Genomic DNA, 22,235 nt, shown 5'->3' on the forward strand with positions numbered 1-22,235 from the left:
GGATGCTTGACTACGTGCTCTGATTTATTATTTTTCTATAAGCGATGTTCAATAGGGCACAAATCAACAACTTTGTATCTTTGGTCTGGATATAATTTCAGAATTCATTGAGTCAGGAGAATGCACTACAGACCCAGGCTCAAGGAAAAGTACAAACTCTGGTTTGTTTTGTTCTAGTTTTTAAAGTAGAAAAAATAATTGAATTACTTTGTTAAAATAACATCACATGAAAAATAGCAATATATGAACAATTAGATTTTCCATAATTATACCTGTCATATTTGTATAGAACAAAATGTATTGCCTACGGGAAGTTTTAATTACAATCAAGTGGTGGGTGATTGAAGTTTTAATAAGAAATAGTGAATTGAAAATATATGAAATCCCTAAACAATTCTATAAAAAAAAAAAAAAACAACACTTTATCTCAGGGTGTAGTCAACCTTAAAAAATGGAAAAACCAAAAACAACAACAACAATTTTAATGGAAAGTATATATTTTCTCGTAGCTAAACTAGACATCACCAGGCTTTGTCTGAATGTGCTATACTCTCTATTCGCCTATAACAGTGGCTTCTAAATTATTTCTATTTGTGAGACAACTTCCCAATCAATATTGATGGTTTTTAACTATTTTGAAAAATAATATTAAATGAAAATTAATTGCTCTGGCAGTTATAATCCAATGCAAAGTGCTGAAACATACTTGTGTACTCATTCCACTCCCTCTGGAACTGAGGCTCTACATGGTGATTCTGTTTGACGAAGATCGTGCCCATCTACTTGGAAGAGTAAACTGACTTGTTTTGTGTTTGTAAAATACTAGCAGAATTTTGTAAAGACAGTGTGGAAGGTACCAAAGTTGTAATTTATAAAGGGCAAATCTAAAATAGCATTTTTAAAAAAATAGAAATTAAGATCCTAGAACAAGACTAAGGAGAATGTAGCCAAAAAACACTAACAGGAAAAACTTTATTTACTAACTTTGCTGGCATGAGAGGTTGAGGGAACATTAGCAGAGGCTTCTCTAGATAACAGTGTGACTTTTGAGCATTAGCAGAAGTGCAAGAACAGCTACTTACACTCCAAATACCCAGCTACAGAGCTTAATTCAAAAGTGTTGTGCCTGGGACACGTTCTGACCTACTGCCATAGTTTTTTAAGATGTCTTCCAATGTAAAGAAGGTGATAATGTTTACATTTATACAAAGATCAATGGAAAAGGATTTTACCCTTATCTATCTGAGTGCTACAAAAACCAAGATCCAAGCCCTCCTGTGTTATTCTCCCTCCTGGTTCCATGAATCTTCCGTTCCTCACACAGCGTCTCAGCACTGGTAGGATGAAGGAAGAACCAAGGGAGAATAATACATCTCCAATCAGTTCAACTCGCAGTTAAGTAATCAGAGAAGTCTTTCAGGGGTGGGATACAAACATAAGTCTTGTTAGACTGATGATAAATTTGATCTCAGATCCCTAATTTCCTAGACAGTCATTTGAGTTATGGCATCTTCCCCCAAATGCATTCAAAGAGAAAACCTTTCCAAACAAAACAAACCAACCAATCAAAAAAAAACACCAAAAAACCCACAGTGAAACAAAACACACCAAAACAAACCCCACATCTCTGCAGCTACCAATCCTAAGTAGGAAATTTCAGTCTCTGATCCCAAAGAAACTGAGGTATCATCTCTCAACTTCGAGCCAACTGGCAGCGCTCCAGACAAAGCGTTTCAGCTGCATCTACATAAGCCATTCTGGGCTTAGCAAGTATATATCTGTCCTTCAGCTGTGTTCATCTCACGTCCATATGCCAGAGGTGAAATTCGGACTTAGGTGACTCTGTGTGTCCGATTCCATCAGGACAGTCTGGGGTGTTAAAATCAGGCATAGTTTGGAGACTTTTCAGTGTTTGGAGCTGCTGCAGCAAGAATCCCCTTCCCTTTGAACACTAGGAACAGACTTTCATAGAGAGACCACTAGGGATAAATTCCACCTATACATAAGTCCATAAATCAAATCCAAATGTATAGCATATCTGAGCCCTTTAGGAGTCTAGTTGATGAGCATCAGTCTGGATCTGCTAAGCAGCTGTATATGAGGGAGTGAAAAATGTTCCTGGACTTTGAAGAAAACATATTTTCATCACATTGACACATCATAAAACGTGTCATCACCTTGTTTCTTGAAGCTTCCCCATCAAAGGCAATCTTTTAATTCAACAAAAAGACTAACACGAAAAACATGTAATGTACCTCAGCCTCTAATTATCAATAAACCTTTCTGCAGGTGAAGTTTATATTTGTTTTTCCGCAAATTCACAGTTAGATCATAGAAAGCTAGAAATTGCAATTTAGACCTTCAGGAAATAGCACAAAAGAGTTTATTACACCACTTTCCTTCAGCATATCCTGCTTTGTGAGCTCTTCCACAGAGACCTATGGTGCAAGGCAATTGCTGAGATCCTGGGGAATTTTACCTTTTTTAATAACAAGCACATCAAAGGTCAATGTTGCAAAGCAAGCTGACAGGAGCTCCCTCAAGGAAAGTTTTAACATGAAAATTCCACTAGAAAGCCTGAAAGGTGTGATAAAGGTGGCAGGTAGACACCTTAAACTGATAAGGGAGAAAAAAACTTAAAAAAGAAAGATGCCAGGTCAACATGCTACCTGAATCTGCTTCATACTTTCATGAAGACAGAAATTCAGTATTTCTTCTTAACTAGCTCTGCAGCAGAGTGTTTCCAAGGATTCAAGCCCTGCTGATCTGATTCTTTTAAATCTTGCTTGGAAGACCCTCAGATTTACCTGCATTTTTTCCCAAAGGTCCCAATTAGCTGCATGCCTGAAATGCTGGCACAAAGCCTGTTACCAACATGCTCGAGGAAAAACTCAAATATTCCAGGAAACAATTTCTTTCACTACTGAACCCATGCTATTATCCAATCCGCCAGTGCATTTAAGGATACCGCAGCTATATAATAAGCATTATGGTCATGCTGGGGATGGCAGGCACAACACTCAGAAAACCAAATCCTTTATGGAAAGGAAAAAAAAATTAGGAAGACTGAAAGGAAAGACTAATCAACTACCCACTGTTGACTATTAGATTATTGAAATATATGGCCACCAACCAACCTGAATGTGGAGGGTTTATTGTTTACTTGTGCAAAGAACAACAGTGCAATGAGTTTAAAATCTTAAACTGATTCCCTTCCCCTAATTCAATAGGTCCTTATTGCTGCAAGAGTTCTACTGAAGTTGAAAGTTAGTCTGATGCATGTACATATTTCATCAGTCAAAACCGGCATTTTTAGATTTAATCTTCCTCTGGCTCCACAGTAACAGTTCATTGCACCCAGCAATAATGAAGAAAAAGGTGGAGAAAAGTCTGGAGAAAATGATAGTTTCATTCCAATAAAGTATTTCAATTTCTCACTAAGGGGGAAAAAAAGATTTAAGTACACTTCTCTTCCAAATTTAAAAATACATCAAAATAATTAAAACATTTTTTCTTTGAATAACACTTATTTAGATCTAAATTTACTTTATTTTTTGATTTAAAATATTTTGTCTTTCCAATAGTGGCTTATTGTTGATTTTTCTTGTCGAGAAGTGCTTGTCTGAAAACCTACTACTACTTATGTACTTGCACTATCTGAGCATTTTGTCACGATCTTCCCATCTTAGAACTGGCAAAGAGTGATGTGTGAAGTCAAAAATGTGGGAAATAATGTGTTGAAAGATGAATGCCCTTTCCTCTCCTACTGTTACCAGTCATGTTCTAGAAGAGGACTTGGAGGATGATGCAGGCACCCAAGACATAGCATAAGAACCTCCTGCACTATCTCTAAGCCTCTCCTCTTCCAAATACTTCTACAAAATGATTAATGGGATGGAAGTAGCTGCTATAAAACAGTTATGCAGTCTCTGTGAGATACTGTGCTAAGGAGAGACTAGAAAAACTGGGACTCTTTTTGGTAGAGAAGAAGGCTGAGAGCTGATATGGCTGAAGTTACACACCAAATGCCGAAACTGTTAGATAGCAAATGTGGCAATACTGGACCAGGAAGGACTCACTGCAACTACTCAGAGATCTCTCTAGAACAGATAGGAGAGAATAGTATTTGATCCATAATAGTGAGGTCTGGGAAGCATTTACTACAGGTGTCATGGAGGCAGGTCATGCAGGCAGGTGAGGAACTTGGTGAACTTACGGGTGAATTCAAAGGGAACCGGCAGAGATACCCTCGTCAAAACCTCTAGTCCAAAACCTGTGAACACTGAAGGATTACATGCATAGTGAACCATGGATACAGGCCATTTGTATGCTTTCTTACCCAGCACCTTTCCATGCCAACACCAAGACAGAATATTGACTCCACAGGCTGCCTCTACCAGCAGGGCATTTGCTGTGCTCTTACTCCATAGACTGCTCTCTGGCTTCACTAAAAAAATGAGGTCTTAGTATTTTGCTGAAGGAAAGAAAAACATTTGTAGACTTTGAAACTGGTGATAAATGTAACTTGCAGCTTCAGCTAGCAGGGATCCACAATCGTTCCACTTTAATGAATAAATATTATTTGTTCTCTCATATAGTTAAGCAGAACCAAGTATCACCAACCCCATTCAACACAGAACAGAGCTGTGATAAATCTGTAATTCCTCCCTTCCACGTACTTACTAACAGAAAAGGAAGGAAAAGGAGCAACAAGAGATACAAACATATTACAAAGGCAAAGAAAAACAGAGGGCATGTCAGATAATTCTTTCTGCTGTTCCCTTATTAAGATCTCTGCCTTGCCCCAAAACATCTTTTTCCACCATTACACATTGATTGCCAAAGTGAACATTGGCATGAGCACAGGGTAGTGAAAGGGTAAGCCTGGAGATCCAAAACTCCTGGATAATTTTGTACACAACCATTAGCAAGGGTTCCATTTTAAATAATTTAGCTTTCTTTTTAAAAGTGTTCATATTGCTAATGAATTCTGTGTACTAAAAAAAAAAAAAAAGATGTCTTCATTGCAACATTGGCTTTTAAAGCTGCTACAAGTATGGGAAGCAACATTCCCTAAAAGCCATAATTGGTTAAGGAAACCTGTGGAAACACTATATGTCAACTGCAATATGATATGAAAACATACTTTGTAGAAAGCCTCGTTATTTACTGTGCAACTTTTATACAAAGTAGACTAGAACACACAGGTAAAAATGATCTAATTCAAACACAATGTGTATTTATGCTGTTGAATGTATCATTAGAAACAGACTCAGAAACTCATAGATTTCATAGCATATTTAGAAAATAATGACGGCATCTCAGACACAGGTACTCTGAAAAGTATTGAAGAGGTGAAGTGGGTGAACCATTCAACATGAGTTAGCGTGATGCTATAGCAACACAGCCTAATTGGAACTTTTAATACGGGGAATGAGGAAAAAGAGAAGCAAAGCGTACATAGCATTCCACTGACAAAAATAATGAAATTGTGCATACAGTCAGGTATCAATGCTCCCAAAGATACTGAAAGACAAGAAAAGATGTAGGAAAGAGTCCTCAAATTATCCTAGATGTGGCAAAAACAGTTCGGAAAGGCAGAATCTAAGCCCAGAGAGTTGTGTGTCGTACACAACTACTGTGCAACAGTTTATGGATAACTTGTATGTGCCAGTCTGGACCACAGAAAACACCACTGATATTCGCTTCTTCACAGTAACGTTTAATAGAGCTCTCAGCAAATAAGTAGAGTTTTCATGTCACACAGTCTCACACCAATAAATGCATCAGCATGTTTCTTGGGCAGACAGTCTGAATGGAAGTCATCAGACCAAGAAATAAGCAAGAAAATAGTTCTCTTTGCCTTTCAGGCAAAAGCACATACAAGGAAAACAAAAATACCCGCAGAAGAAGCAACTGCCTGAGGGTAAAGCTCAGCTAAGAGGGGTAGCAAAGCCCTGGGGACAAAAACTGGGACAAATCCAAGAAAAGTAACAACAAAGATTTGGGTTGCATTGTTTTGTTTTAAATCTGAGCTTCTGAAGCTGAAAAAATAACTTTAGAATGAAAGGAAACCAAAAGAGCTCTCTGGAGCAAGATTTCACCTTTCACAGCTGTTCTACCCACCCCCAGCTCAGGGCAATGCTCGCTTTAATGACTCTATGCACCTGCAGAACATCTTTCATCCATGAATTTCAGTATCCATAAACCCAGACAAAGAAACCTGCTTGTAACAAACACACAGAAAACCCCCCAACAGGGACTTTAAAAAACAACAACAATACAACCTCTGGAAAACTAGCCACAGCTGTTTATTTTGTAAGGGAATTTTCTCAAATGAATAAATAAAGGGAAATGAATGGGAAAGAACTGCTACAGCTATCAGTGCTCCTTATTTTTCTCCATACCAAATGCAAAAGCAACAAAGAAGCTGTGCTATTAGTGACAATCTGCTCTGTAAAGAGAAAGAAAAGTCAAATTGTGAAGCTGATCATCCAATTATATTATTTGCCACAAGCTTTTTTGAGCTTTCATCACCCCAGCCACACTTATAAGCTCTAACTGCGATCCACCGACATTCAGCAGGTGTCTCTCTAAGCTAACACACTAAATGCCATTTCAGCATTCTGTACAGTGCCCATCCACAAAAATCCAAATGATGACTCATGGCTCTCTATGAGGGCAGGAGAAGTGGGAGGGACGACCCCCTCTTATCTGTCAACAAGAAAACAAGATCTGCAGAAGGCAAATCAAGTACACTGTGAAAGAAAAAACACGGAAACAGGTGATATTTGAAGGAACTTTCATGGCAAACACTCTGATTTATTTTTCCAGACTTTTATGATGCCTTGCAAGGTATGTGAGTTACACGAATCTGTCCTCTGAGGCATAACGTTGCATTTATACAACCTGGATTTTGCTTAATAAAATGAGACTCAAGGCAAGACAAGTAAAAACAAATTCAAACATCTGACATGTGGACAAGCTGACAAATGTTTGACTTCATAAGTGTCACGTCTTGCTAGCTGTCATTCCAAAGCACATTTGCTTCAGCAACTACAACTGACTTTCAAAACAGGCTATATTTACATCAAGAGATGTTCATACAGGCCAGTGGACTCAGCAGAGTAGCCTAAAAAAGCACAAGTAAAACATTTTTCCTAGTGTCCAGATTTTCCACTGAAGCCAGTTTTAAAAGTGCAGTATCAGCCTTTAACTTACCTGCAAAGTTTCTGCCATGCCTGAAGGAGCTATTTCTGCTATTTGGACCAACCCTAGTCATGGACTGAAATGTAAATCTAGTGCTGTAAAAAGGAGATGACAATGTCTGTTCTGAATACTTGCAGAAAGCACCCAGAAATAAAATTGAGAAATTTTCCACCTCAGTGAATTAGTCAGTATGTAGAGAATTGATGGAGATATAAAAAGTAAACATATAAATAGATCTACAGTCCTAACTCTGTAAAATTCTACCCAATACATAATGGAAAAGACTTCAAGAACCAAGACATACTGTCATGCAAAAGCATATGGTATGCATGATCTTACTGTCCTTATGCAGAGTTTTATTTGTAGTTTTCCAAAATATCAGTATTTTTCTGGTAAGATACTGCCACAATTAAAGCCATTTGTTTTGTGATGCTGGTACACACCTTCTGTTAGCTTTTCACTAAATGTCTTTTCCTATAGCCCAAGAGACACCTTCAGCTTGAAGTGACAAGTTGAAATAAAAGAATACAATATTCTGCAATATTACAAAGAAGACACAACCACAGCCTAGCAATTCCAAGGGGAAAATGAACATGGTAGAATGAAAAATAACACATAACCTCTGTATATTACACAAAAACTTGTGTAGACACACTTTGTTCATCTGTTTGACCAGTAATTTTCTCTAGTTAATTTGCTCTTTTCCATCCATGTAGAAGTCAGACCTGAAATTATTTTGGTAAACAACTGAGCATACGAAGTCCACCACCAGCTTCCTTATGATGGTCAGCTACTTATAAACATCTAATAAAAAATACGAATAAAATATGGGGAAGTGTGGCTTGGTGGGACACTAATCACAATTCAAGCTATTTTCCTTCTTTGAATTTCTCCAGCTTGGGCCTTTTCCAATACAATTGTCCAACACTGCAATAACTGGTGAGTCAAAGGATAGAAACATCTGAAAATTTAAAAAAAATAATTAAAAAAAAAAGAAGCAAAAATAGCAGCAAATATATCAAGACATGAGTGATGCTTCTCTTGTGCACTGAAATGAACTTTGAAAAGAGTTCTCCATATGGCTTACATTCTTAAAATCAGCTAGGAAAGAGAGGAAGGGAAAGACATTTTATCTTGATGAACCTTCTGATGCTACCACAACTCAACAGTAAAACCTCTCCCTTTCTCTGCCTATTCTGTGCATAAAGAACTAATAGGAAACATCAGGTGCATTCGTCAACTCAAGACCTGGTTCATCAGTGTCCTCTAGCAACAAAATCACAATATTTACCATGTCATCATTTTCAAAATAATGAGGGAAGTCAGAATCACAGATTGTCTTCAGCATCCAAACTACACCTCTGGAGAATGACCACATTTTCAGGTTAAAGGCCAAGGACTCTGGCCTTCACAGTCTGAGACTAAGAATAAATGGATTTAACATGTTTGAAGGCATAACAAAGTTCAGGGCAGTTGTTAACATCAAAATGTTATTTTTGCACAGTTTATACTATGAATTGGAGGACTTCAGGCGTGTGATGAGAGAACTTAAGTGGGAAGCAAAAGAATGGAGTTGCAGATCCTTCTCGCTGGTCAGATATTTTGTCTATTTATCTTTTAGATTAGAAGATAACTGGAAAAATATTTATTTCTGGTATGCTCGCTGGAATATAGTTTAGATGAATTTCAATACACCCATCTGGCTGTGTCCAGATCAAGATATGTATCCATAAGTACACACAGATATTTTCATCTCAGAGACCTAACCTAAGCCCTCACGGAGTGATTAGCTCTAACCTTTAGATTACCGTGCAAAATGGTGGACTCCACTATCAATTGTGACTATATAGGCTTATTCAGAATTTCTAGGCGAGCTTAGGATACCGGTGACTGAGTTGCAGTGGAGCCCAAAGCGAGAGATGCTGCCTAGTGCAGGTTTTGCCACATGAGTGAATAACTTCAATTTATCTATACAGTACTATGAAGGGTGGAAAGATATCTTGTTCATATAGGCAATTTAAGATTAGCAGACCAGAAAGTAGCTGTCCCAGAGTGTTTTCAAGGATGTCAGGTGGGTTTTAGGCATCTAATTAAAACTCAGGCTAGACTTTTGGATCTCTTCCAAAAAACAGTAGTATCAAGCACAGCTACAAAATTTATTTTAGTGTTATAGGTATTTCAGCCTACAGAAAAATTCCCAACCCTATTTAAAGTGCACTGCTTCTCTAGTCAGAAATCTTAAAATATGCTACAACACACACTTATTTAAGCATCCCAGTTGTATTGTGAGACACTGAAGCCTTATTTGATGTGGGCAGGGCAATACTAAGGGATCTGGACACACTTACACAGCTGTGTTGAAATTGCATCTAAACTAGCAGATAAACATTCGGAGCTCCTCATTCCCAGACACAGTTGTGCGCCTTGGACATTGCCCAGCAGCGCGTAGAGGGAACCTGTCTCCTAGCACACGATCTGTGCCTCAGTTTCCATGGAAACTGAATTGCCTCAGTTTTCAGAAGGAACCAGGGCATAAAGACTGGAATGAAGATATGATGCCTCTGGCTGAGGTGTCTGAAGAAATCTAGACAATAAGATGCAAATCTGCATTTAACTCTGTCTACACACAGCCCAAGAAGCCAAAGATATTAACTAGTACCTTCCCATGAATGACCTTCCTCTAAGAGTTTAATAGCTGAAGGCAACAACAAATAACCCCACAGTAAAACAGAGAAATATTAAGCAGAAATTTGGCAGTGAAAATATGGAAATCTCTTATTCTCAAAGGAAATGTGTTTTAGTAGAACTTGAGCATTTACTTTACACAAATGATTATGTTTTTACCTTAGAATATGGGCAATAGTAGAAGAAAAGTTTATTAATAAACACACTCTGAATGTACAACATAGTTTTGACAACAAGATACTGACACCAAGGCTTTCCAGAAAGAGATAATTCATTATGGAAAAGCAGATTTGCAGGAGAATTTGTAGACTTCTTCATTTTGGATAGAAGAGGACCAGTAGGATTCATCTCAAAGTATTATCCAAACAAGTAATGAACAGGTAAATAATTTGGGAATTCAGAAAGGGATAGTATTTAAGCAAGAAATAGAACATTTTGATCCTATTTGCAAAATTTTCTCCAGGTTCTGCTTGCAAAGAGTGTTAGTAGGTGTTCTTTATTTATCGTTTTCTCTCTTAACTTTAGTTTTCTCTTACCTAAGAGATCCAAACTTGCTTACTCCAATTAACATATAACAACAAAAATAAGCAAGAGGGTAAAACTGCAGATTTCCCTGCTGTAGAGGATTAAGGACGTTCCCGATACGTAATGAGTTCTAGGTCACTCACACAGGCAGAGGAAGGCCCAGGGCTGCACAGTTCCCGACTCCACATTGCACAGCGGCGAGGCCTTTGGCTCAGTGTGCAGCACGGGATCAAACGTCACTTCAAGATATGTCACACTTCATTTCTCTCATGACACAATCATAAATACAGAACAAAACCCCAGAGCAGTTTTTTGAAAAGCAAATTTTCATTGTAAATGTATCCTGTGGCAATTATGAGCAAAACTCCGTTTTCTTTTCATCCTAACTTTTTCTTGTATGGCCACAATTTTCTGGTAGTAACTATCTAGGAAAGCTCTCTGAGTTCAGATCAGGACTTTCCCTTTCTCCCTCCACATCTAGGTACCTATTTCAACCACCTTTTTTAAGCTGCTCCCAGACATAAATTCATACACATGAAAAAATAAGAATAGACTTTTTTTCCTTACAGTGGGACAAGTCATCTTCATCCAGATTTTTGTTATAATCTTTTCTCATATAAAACAGAAATGAAATCACAAAGCTTCTCCATATCACTCAAGTTTTTCTATGTACTGCACAGAACTACTAAGTAATTTTACCTTGAAGTCATAGCTAGAGAGTTTTCCGGCACAAAGTTACATGACGAGATAAATAATTTGGAAAGCAGGAGTTATTTCTCATTTAAAGGTGCATTTGCAGCTCAAGGGGAGCCAACTTATTATTAGAAAAGTCAACGCTAATATTTGCTTATTACAACCTTGCCCAAAGATTGTTCGTGTAGCCAGCCTAGAGAAAATCATGGCATCCCTGGGGTACGCTTGTCTCTGAACAATGACACTGTTGATGTCATTCACTGACACCTTCCTCATGGCATCACTGGAGGATGCATGATCCTCTTGCATCATACTCTTTTTAGGATTCAGGTCTTAATTAACAATGTGAGTCATATTAGCCCCAACGGTAAAACCCTCTGCGCAATCATTAGTAACCGTTCCATCCAGCTCCACTCCTGATTTCAGAGAGAATGTGACCCAGCAGATTTAAGACTTACATTTCACCTAAATAATTCAGCTTCACTACATAAAGTTTACAAAATGGCAGCATAAAGATAGTTATTAAAAAAAGAAAAAGATAAATACATATGGAAACTGAAGAAATTCTCTTCGCAGAAAGTAACAGTTCAGATGTCTGAGATAGTGTCTCCTGCATATAAAGATAATCTAGAGGAAGGTTTAAAATCAGAAGTCATTGGAAGCTCTGATATAAATCGGGTTAACTAGAAATAGAAAAGCCAGTATAAATATCTGAGCTGTTAGGAGTTTTTAAGGTCAGGTGACAGCCGAAGAAAAAGCAACAAGAAGTGATCCAAAATTAATAAGCATGTAGAATGAGTCAGCAAAGAGATCTGACTAGGACTGAGATTAATAAAAGGGTATTTTTTCCCTTAAGTAATGCTTTTTAGGCCTTTTCCTCTCTTCTTTTTTTCTAGTCCAACTAAGCCTCTGGGTACATGAATACACATCAGAAATACATTTTCTTTACAGAAACAATGGCAGAATCCCCAGAACAGTTAACACTGATAATGGTTGAGAAAAACATCTGAATCAGAAATCAGAAGCTAAACCAAACAATGAAAATAATATTTAAAACCTTTATCAACATTGAGTCATTTTTAACTAATTTCAGAGGTTATACTCATTTTTTAATGCATTGGCTTTGGTTATGTCTGGCATTTGATACAAAAGGAAAAGTAAGTTTTCTCAGGAACAATCTATGGCCAACCACCCCTAGAAAGCTCTTCTGAAGAAAGTGGTTTGGATAATTGTTTGTTTTTAAAATGTATGTAGACATAAAAAAAAAAAAAAAAAAAAAAGTAAAATAACAAACTAGTATATACAGACAGAACATAAATATCACTTGCTCTTGCTTAAAAAAAGCACAGAGCACAGCAGATTACCAAATATCTATATTTATTTTTATGTATAAATATTAAGATATATATATATACACACATATATATATTTAGCACATTAAAAGTATATAAAGTTGACAGAACATTTTGGCAAGGCAAACATTCGAAACCTGACAACCTCTTTAAGCCACCTCTATCCTTCTTGAACTGGAATGGGGGAATGTTTCAACAGGTCATTTCAATCATTTTTACTACAAAAAGGATCTTACTTATCTGTTGTATGCATGTAATTAGTGTTTGTAAATTCTGGTGTTTCCCTGGCAATTAAAAAAAAAAACCAAGAAAGTAATTAAAAGGAAAATTAGAGATATCCTAACACTAAAGAGAAGCATCATTGATCAGTATTTGAAGGATGACAAATCAAATTCAGTTGAGTGAAGTGTGTGGGGGAAGCTAAGCTATTTTCATCTCTTTGGGGATGAATTGCACTCTGCATGAAGTGGCAAGATTGATAAAGGTATCGTGCAGAAGTCTTGCTGATACGCATTCCAAAATGATGGCATGCAGCTAAAAAGAATAATTATTGTACATCCACTGCAGCACCAACAGTAATGGCAACCCCAAGCATTAAAGACACCATGAGCCGCATCCACTAAAATATTAAAATGGGTATTTAAAGTCATAAGTCTTTATCCACTAATACATCTGCAGGACTTTTTATTTGCCTTCAAGATGCATCAACCTGATCATTTGAAATGATCTGAAAATTTCTGAAGACTAAAAAGCTTCTTAAAAAAAAAGAAAAAAAGAAAAGAGAGAGAAACTGGACTGAAGGAACATCCTTTCCCTAATTTAATCTTCTTTTACATCAGGGAACTGAATTGTATTACCCTGTTCAAAAAATGGCCCTAGTCTTGCCTAAAACGAGGTAGGCACCTTTCTTCTTCCACATTCTGAGAGAAACTGGTCTGGGATCTAATGAAGCACAGGAAGCTTACTTAATTATCTTCAAGTTTTAAGATCAAACCACCGCAGAAACACACAGGCCCCTACATTAACCTTAAATCTCAAGAAAATATAAGATATGGCTGCCATAACTTCGAAACACGAGACTTATGAGGGTTGATGGGAAAATGGTGGAAAAACTGGTGTGTTCACAAAGGTCTGCAAATGACTTAAAATATATTGCCACAATACAAAGTCAACACAGTGCTACATAAACTCATGCCCACTGAATTAAAACAGGAAAACAAAGAAACCTCATATCTATTTACACTCAGTAGACTGAAACAGAAAAGCTTTGGCCCGGGTAAGATTGATGTACATGGCAGGGAAGCTCTGGAACTGAAGGAGTGAACTCCTCCTAAGACCAAAGGCGGGAAAATGGGTCCCTCCTGCAGGAGCGATGCACAGACAACTGACTATACAAGGTCTCATTGCCTATAAGGACAGCCTTCAGAATAGTGTGCTGCAGAAGTTTCACTCTTGGTCAGATTCTTCAGCTGTGCGGAACTGTACTGACAAAAGCACTGCTTGGGTGGGACTCATCTCCCCCAGCTTTGCAAACCTACAGTATAGACATTTACACTGAGGCTCCTCTGACAGAGAAAGAAGTCAGTACTTCTGGGTTGTAGTTCATCCCATTTTAAAGTCATATTCAGAACATATCAGGTCAATTCTGACTGAGAAATGTCCATTTTGTTCTATTGAACAAAAAGGGAGCTTAGGACGACCAGCTGAGTAGATGTCTACAGTTATGTGAATTAACCTCTTTTTCTTCTCTCTTTCACTTTAAAAAAAAAAACTTTCACTTGTCCAAATTCATCTGCAAGTCTGTGTGGATATGTATTTGCTCCGGGAATCCCAGCCTCCTGTTCCATCCTTTTAAGCCTATTTCTAATAGCTCTATTGTGTAAAAAAGCTTGTTTATGAATTCATCTGGACCCTCCTTGCACATCTTTGGTCAGTACCTGCTGAAAAGCACTCTACACTCTGACACAAGTCAGAGCAATGTGAGTTGGAAACATAAGAAACAATTACCCAGGTTTGGGTTTTATAAAACAGAACGGTATTGCTGGCAAAAAAGCACTTTAAAGAAATAGCTACTCCTTATTTAAAGCATAAAGAACCATGATGTTACAATGCAGCATGGTGTTCACAATAATAGTTCAGAATTATCTTTGCTGATACGAAACATGATTGAAATACTGATTAAATTAACAAGTCAGAAATAGAATATTTATGGAAATTAATCTGATTCACACATGGCTACATTTGTTGAAGAAAAATTACTTGCTACCATCAAAAAAGACTGAGTAACTGAAAAGATGGAGACCAAATAGCAGCAGATGTAGTTAGCAATAATACTAAAATGAACATCATGACTTCAAAGACACCATTATTTTAAAATCACATTTTAAAAAACTCTACTTCTTGTTTCCACAAGATCACTAGTGACTGTAGAGTACAGTGATCTTCAAGCCATAAGAATTCATGTGCGTCACTTAAAGGAATATTTTCCAATCTATTTATAACTTGATTTGTTACTTGGCTATGGTTCCTAATCTGTCTGTCAATATTATAAGCATCTGCCCTATGCCAGAGAACTAATGAGTTCATTTTCTACCATGATGTCAGGAGCCATCTATCTACATGTCATGTCCTGTACACATCAGGCTGACACTACCCGTAAGTGTATAGGCAGCAAAAGCAACAAAAACCATGTTTCAACAACGAATAAAGATTATTTTTTAAAAGCTAAATAGAAAATAGGAAATATAACCCATTAGTACTCACCACCAAGGCTTTAGACCTATTACTCAGAAGTTTTTCGATGTCTCTGGCTGCAATTTCCACCAGCTGACGAGGATTGTTGGCTTCTACAGTATACAAGTGATTGTTTCTGGAATAAATCTGCAAGAGGAAAAAACTGAAATAAATCAAAATGGCAAAAGACATGCAGAGCAAGCAAAGTGACTTGTCAGAATAGGCATCAAGATGTCCTCTCTTCTTACTGGAGAGCCTGAAAAAAGCTATTGCTAGGAAAATCCAAACATGCTTCAGGAAAGAAATAGAGAAATACTTCACTTTTTTGACTGAGAAGTAGAAGGTGCCACTAAAAATAGTTTGATAAATCTTAAAACCAGATTGTTTCTAGTGACGGACTATTCAACTGCTATGTGTTCAAGGAATCTAATTTCCATACAATGCTGAGAAACAGTAAAACAAAGATCCCTTGAAATGACTGAGGCTGAAATCAAATAATCATTGCAAAATTTACTTCTTCCTTGAACACTGAACAACAAACATGGTATTTGAAGTAAGTCACTTAAGTTATGCTAATGCAATCAATTTACTCACTTATCTATTTATTCATATTGCAGTGTTAGTATTTATGAGGAATGAAGAGGAAGAAAAAATATAAGAAAAGAGGGGAAAAAAGGGGAAATGGGGGAAAAAAGGAAGGAGAAAAGATGGGTGATAAAGCGAAAGGAACTATAATTGTGTTTCTCCTCTATTGTGAATAAAGGTTATCTCTGGTGAGGAAACATTAACTGTTTCCAAAGCAGAACATGTATATGAAAGAGATAATTTGATTTGCTGAAAAAAGCCACTACAATGAAATGCACGCAACCACAAGGTGTAAAGAAAGTAAAGAGTAGCAAGAAATCCACTTGCTTATCTCTGTCTTACTAGAACTAGATAAAGAAAAAATACATTATTTGGGGGAAAAGGAATAAAAGAAAAAAAGGTGGATACCTTATGGCTAGATGGGCAAATGGGGAAAACTAATTAACACCAACCACATCTCCCAGGGAGCAACTCCAGTCAGATTTCTCAGGTTAAAGCTATGGAGACCTTGAAGAAACTCCCCAAAATATGCCTCTGATACTTGGAAGGGTATTTATCACAAATAAATTTCTGACAACTATAGTTGTAGCTGCAAATTTTTATCACGCATGTCTCATAAACTGTCATATGTTTTCATCACTTTTGAATTTCACAACACTTACGCTGGGTTTGTGGGTTTTCTTTCATCAGAAGTACAGTCTTTCCTTTCCACCGGTAACTGAGTAATTAGAATATTCTTTAATTCTTCATATGGTAGCAATTATTTTAAAAAATCAGTGCATTGTGAGCAGAAAGCCACTACAAAAGAAGATCATTTCTAATGAGCTCAGATTACAGTTTGGATATTTTTGAAGTGCTTGACTTCAAAATTGTCACACAAAGTTTAACCCAAAATATCTATCTTTTATTTTGAGGACTTATCTTAATAGTAGAAATGCTCTATAGGTCAATTATTAATCAACAAAATTGGAAATAAAGACATTTTGTCCTGCAATTGATCACTTTGGAATTTCTTACATTGTTCTTCAAAATACATTAAATTTGCACATTCAGCAGTGGCATTTGGAGCTCAATTGACTATAGTGACCAGAAGAGCCTTAGAGTCCTACAGGTAAGGCAAGAGTAGAAACCAGTTTTATAGATACAGATGGGCTGAATAATGGAAGTTTCAGAGGAGCATCTAAATTGGAGTGACCTCTAAATCTGGCAAAAATCTACAGTTTTCCCATCATCAGCAAATATTCACCCTGATCACGTAAGGAACAGACACTGGAATATGGGTGGTACCAGGTGTTCATGTCTTTGAAAAGAAATGTAGTGCCAAATTCTTTAAACTTCATTTGTCACTGTCTGAAGAAAAGTTGCTAAACTTATAGAAGAATGGTCACAAGATTTTGCAAATAGGCTAGAAAAATGTAAAATAAACTTCATGGAAATTTTAAAATAATAATTTACAAAATCATTTTAAAGCATTCATGTATTCTACCTGTAAAAAAGTTTTGCTTTGTTCATTTTTGTACTGGTTTCTCTTTTTGCAGATTTCTTCATGCAGTTGCTTTTCATTTGCTCAATGGTGAAAGCAGTTAGAAAATTTAAATATAATCCCCTTTCATTTTGGAATTTCAATTAGGCAAAAACATCATAAAATTTGGAGAAAACAGTAGAACATTGCAAAAATGGCATTTCATTGTAATTACATTTTTCAGTCAGTATTACAAACAAACATTAAGAAGGCCACAAGCAAAGAAAACACACAGTAGAGGCACAGGCGACTCAAGTAATGCAGGTTTGGAGCAGACCAATGATCTTGGTGACTTGGAGACTGTGCTGACCAGCTACATAAGTGCAAAGACTATATTGCTGATTTTTTGACGTCTTTAAGCACTCAGTGAAATACATTTTCTGACAGGTTGTGATCTAACAGCCTCAGCAGAAGTTAAGGTGATGGTGCGCTGCATCCACACAACCGTGATTTTGCTCCCCACCAACCAGAAACACATAAAAATAATTGGCTGGACTTAACATTTCAATGTAAAGCAAAGACACAGTAAGTCATACTGATGACGATTTGAGAATGTGGATAGAAAATTTGCACTTTCATTCCTATATCTAACTCATTCTTATAGTAAACACATGATCCTATAAACCCCAATTTGAAAGCAGGCAATTTTTTCCCACATCCCATTCCTACAGGGAAGTTGTTCCTATACCTCTAAGCTTGAATGGTTTGAAAGCTGCAGACTATCAAATCGTGGTTTAGTGGGTTGTCGAGGTTTGATTGCGGGGTGACAATAAAACCATGGCAGATGTATCGTTAACCCCTTCTGCCCCCACTTCCTTCACATCACCGCCACAAGAGACAGGTATCCTATTTATACTTCAACTTAAAACCTTTATAACAAGGATTGCGGGTCCTACCACTGAGAAAGCCTGACTCCGAATCTGGCTTCACAAGCTGTTATCTGTCTGTGATTTAAATAAATAAATAAATAAATAATCAACCCATCCGCCCCAAAAAACCCCACTGAGTTTTGTGCAACATCCCACATAGAGTTGAGTCGGTGACTCGTTGTCCTCCTCTTCGTTTTACCCCATGTCATGGCTCAGAGCACTCATCTCCCTCCTTCTGCTGGTAGTGGAAGATTTATCCCACAGGCTCCCACACAAAAGGTATCAGAAATAACTGGGAACTTCACACACTTCTTTGTTTTCCTGAAGCATGATACCTGTCACTACTACCACGGCACACTGTAAGAAATCTTCACTAATTATTTAAGAGGTGCGTACATAATTTATTTGTTGCCTGCTCCCCTTTTCTTTAATTCAGATGTAGCACTGCAGCAGTTCAGCACAACAACACATGAGGAAATAATACACGCTTCAGGATTTGGCACCCTGGGACAAACTTTTCCTTTTCCAAACCTCCCACCTAGCAGTCAAACACAATTAGCAAAAGCTCATCTCAAATAGCCATAAAGGCTCTTATCAGCAAAGGTGTGCTCATTTCTCTTTCAAAATGCAATTTGGCAGGCTCCGTGGCTTGTTAAGAAGAGCTAATTTGAATATATTTTATTAAATTGCTTTGACCAAGTGAATGCAAGTTTGGGTTGGCTTTTACACCTAAAATCATTTTTAGTACTTTAATCATTTATGTTGTGCTAAAAGCTCTCAAAATTGTCAGTAAAACCCTACCAGTTCTCGCAGAATAAAGTCTCATTGCATGGCTAAGTGAAATCTGCAAGGTCATAGCACAAGAAATAATTTTTCTCTGAAGTCTATAGTCACGTACTTTTCAGGCAAGAACATATTAAAATTGCTTTCTAAATGCTGAGTATTTATTCTGGTATAATGAACTGCAAGGTTTTAGGGGAGACAATATGGTGGAGAGAGTCACACTGGGGTCAAACAACACAAAAAGAAGGACGATAGTTGCATGTGGTAAAGATTATAAAATACAGTCAGGTCCTTGGCAGAACATGGCCCTCTCCACTCATTCTTCAAGGACACCTTTATAAACCTCTCACAAAGAGACATGCTCCTTGCTTTCTATAAGACTTATGAGGGAAAGAAAAACATTTCTGTACCAATTGAGAGAGAATGAAAGATGTGCCTTCATTGCATGGCTCTTGCTACATTGTGGCAGGCATTGGGGCCCCCTCTAACATTGAAATTTATTTAAATGGCCCTCATGCTTTATTACCCTCAGAAAAAGTTCCTGAGAGTGACAAATTATCCGTGCTTTGGCTCTGTGGTCTTGGCACTGTTTACCCAGATTACCCAAATAACAAGGGATAATAATTCACATTGAATTGTTCTAAATGACAATAGAACTCCTTCGTCTCTTTGTTAGTTTGTCTGTTTGTTTTGAAACTGGCAGTCTCCCCATTTAAGAAAAAAAGGACCCTTTTCATCAGGTAACCTGGCCGAGGGCCCAAGCGTGGGACATGAACATGGCGGTCTCAGTTCTAGCACTGAATACTTTCATGAACATTTAACAGACGTTTTATGAGACAAGATCTTCAGAAATTCAAACCCAGAATTTCAAAAGTTAACCTAAAATGCTGTATCTTTTCCTATCTTTAAATATGCTTTGGAATAGAAAAACAAAATAACTCAACAATTCCAGTAATACCTGTCTACAGATGGTAAATATATTGATGTTTGTACTATTTCAACACTCTTTTCAAGACCACTTAGTTCAGCTAGTCTGATGGAACACCTCTGTCCACAATCAATGGTTTATCATCAGTCTAGAGCAGCTGGAGAGTATCATGGCGGTAAAATTACTGTTCAGAGATACTACTGAGCTTGGGACCCCAAATCAACCAAAACTTTGTGGTGGGTCTTCCTCCATCATTTTTGAAAGTGACTGCACCAAAATACCGAGAGTGCTTGTGAAATTTCGAGCTAGGTTTTACAAGCTTATATAGCACCTAACTTACTAAATACGTAGGAAAAACAAGCAAACAAAACTCAGAACAGAACAAATAATAAATAAAGGGTTTGTAAATTATTCTCTTCCTGCCTGGTTCCTGCTTTTGGATTGGGCCTCCTATGGTCAGCTTCCCCTGGTCCTTCCAAAAAGTCTCTTGCTTTCTACCACCCTGGACCACTAATAGGCCTCGATGACCATGACCTGCCTCACCAGAAACCTCCGCCTGCACCCCGGTTCACAGGCTCCATTTCAGCCCAGTCCTGGACTATGGTGTGGGTGAGCCTGTCTCCAGCCCTACCCCCTGGATGGGTTTTGGTCCTACCCTGTAGGTAGCCCATCTTCTAGGTGGACCTCTCACATGTATGTCAAAGCTTTTCCCTAGTCCTGTCACTTGAATGGACATTTGACCCATGCTGTAAGCTTGTCTCCAACCTGTTCCTCGCCCTATCTCCTTTTACTCATGACTGGAGGCCCCAGTTGAATCCTGGACTTGGTTCATTGCTTGTCACGTCTGAGACTGGTGACAGACCCTGTCATCAACTCCTTTAAACTTGCAGTCAGAGCTAAACACTCCCCTCCCTCCCTGACTCAGGCTGGAGCTACACAGAGGAAACTACCTTACCTCAGCATTAACGGCCCGGAACTAGAAGATGGAACTAGAAAAACTGTAGAACGCTTTTCACAGATGTTTGCACATTTCTTTGTGAAACAGCTACAGATTTACTACCTGTGGTTGTGAAAGAGCTAATCTGACACCACATTCAGAGCCAGCATTTCTGCAACAGACACCTCATGCGCCAGCAACCCCAGATGACTTATTAGCTGTGGCACACTATGTCACAAATGCAGAGAAGTAGCTCAGGTACAGAGCTGACCTCACACTAAAAGAACATTTAGAGCCATGATTGCTGGGGAGTAAGATGCAGAAATACCCCAACAGGTTCAGGCCAACTTCTGAAGTCCCATCCAGCGTGTACGCTTTGGGTGTCACTCCACACCAAAGCTGGTTCTGCGCACTCTCTCATTCCCTGCTAAAACCAATAAGAATTGAAAAATTATGTTGGTTCTTTGCAAACAGTCGGGGATTTATGTAACTTAGGGGTTTCTAAACCTAAGGCTGAGCAAGCACCCGAGTCACCTTCACAATCACTGAAAGGAACAGGCACTTCCAGTGGTTTATTCATTCCAATACAGAGTATTTCTATCTGCTCCTTATCTAGACAAAAGATACTTACCTTTCAATTCTTGATTGAAGTAAAATTCTTGCCTAATAAAATGTATCAAAATATTAAATAAAAAAATAGCTAATGCGATAACTTAGAGAGTTTTTTCTAATTTATACATCTACTTCAGCTTGGCCCAGGATGTTGGTGAGTCTGAGCTCATTCATTGCTCTCCTTCCTCCCTCTTCTCATCCAAAATAAAATCATACAGACTGACTGCCCCACAAATTTAATAGAAAAAAAAGTCATCTAGTTAAAAAAAAACACACTGCTTATTGAAGCCTTGAATAATGGTAAAATTTTCAAAACAAATATTTTGATGAAATGATATTGTTTTATCAGCAATATTCAATGTGTTTACAGAATCACAAACAGCTTCAGTTTTAGTAACTTTGTTTAGCTAACAAAATATCAACTAACACCCACATATTCACTAATTTTCTTTGTTGGCATTATGAATGCCATGAAGTTACATGTCATGATCTCATTTATGTGAGAGAAGCGGAGAAGGGGGGCTGTTTGACAGCCATGCAAACATATGAAGAGAGTTTGGGAGCAGGAAAAGTTAGAAAACAGAAATAACTACTCCAATCCATGTGAGTCATTATCATTGTTAGCCTTTTATTACTGTAGATATTTTCATTTAACTCAAATTTTTAGTAGTCACAAACAATTATATCATCTGCCCAGAGGCAGTAAATTCTACCTTCTTCCTACCATATCCTATTTCCAAAGTTATACACTTTCTATTTCTGTGCCAGAGATATTTTTTTTCTCACAAGACATTTATAGTCT

The 22,235-nt window shown here is 37.6% G+C and overlaps 1 protein-coding gene across 10 annotated transcripts in view; it reads right to left on the minus strand.

Moving 5' to 3' along the window:
• CACNA2D1 (calcium voltage-gated channel auxiliary subunit alpha2delta 1) overlaps positions 1–22,235 on the minus strand; it is a 400,174-nt gene that overhangs the window by 311,193 nt on the left and 66,746 nt on the right. For all 10 annotated transcript variants that reach the window (XR_011737089.1, XM_071803490.1, XM_071803489.1 and 7 more), the window contains exon 3: positions 15,228–15,344. Coding sequence is in view for 9 of the 10 variants with exons in the window: in XM_071803490.1 (XP_071659591.1) it covers positions 15,228–15,344 (117 nt within the window). In the remaining variant the exon portion in view is untranslated. The remainder of the gene's footprint in view (positions 1–15,227; positions 15,345–22,235) is intronic.

Source organism: Patagioenas fasciata, chromosome 1 (genome assembly GCF_037038585.1).
Source record: "Patagioenas fasciata isolate bPatFas1 chromosome 1, bPatFas1.hap1, whole genome shotgun sequence".
NCBI classification, from domain to species: domain Eukaryota; kingdom Metazoa; phylum Chordata; class Aves; order Columbiformes; family Columbidae; genus Patagioenas; species Patagioenas fasciata.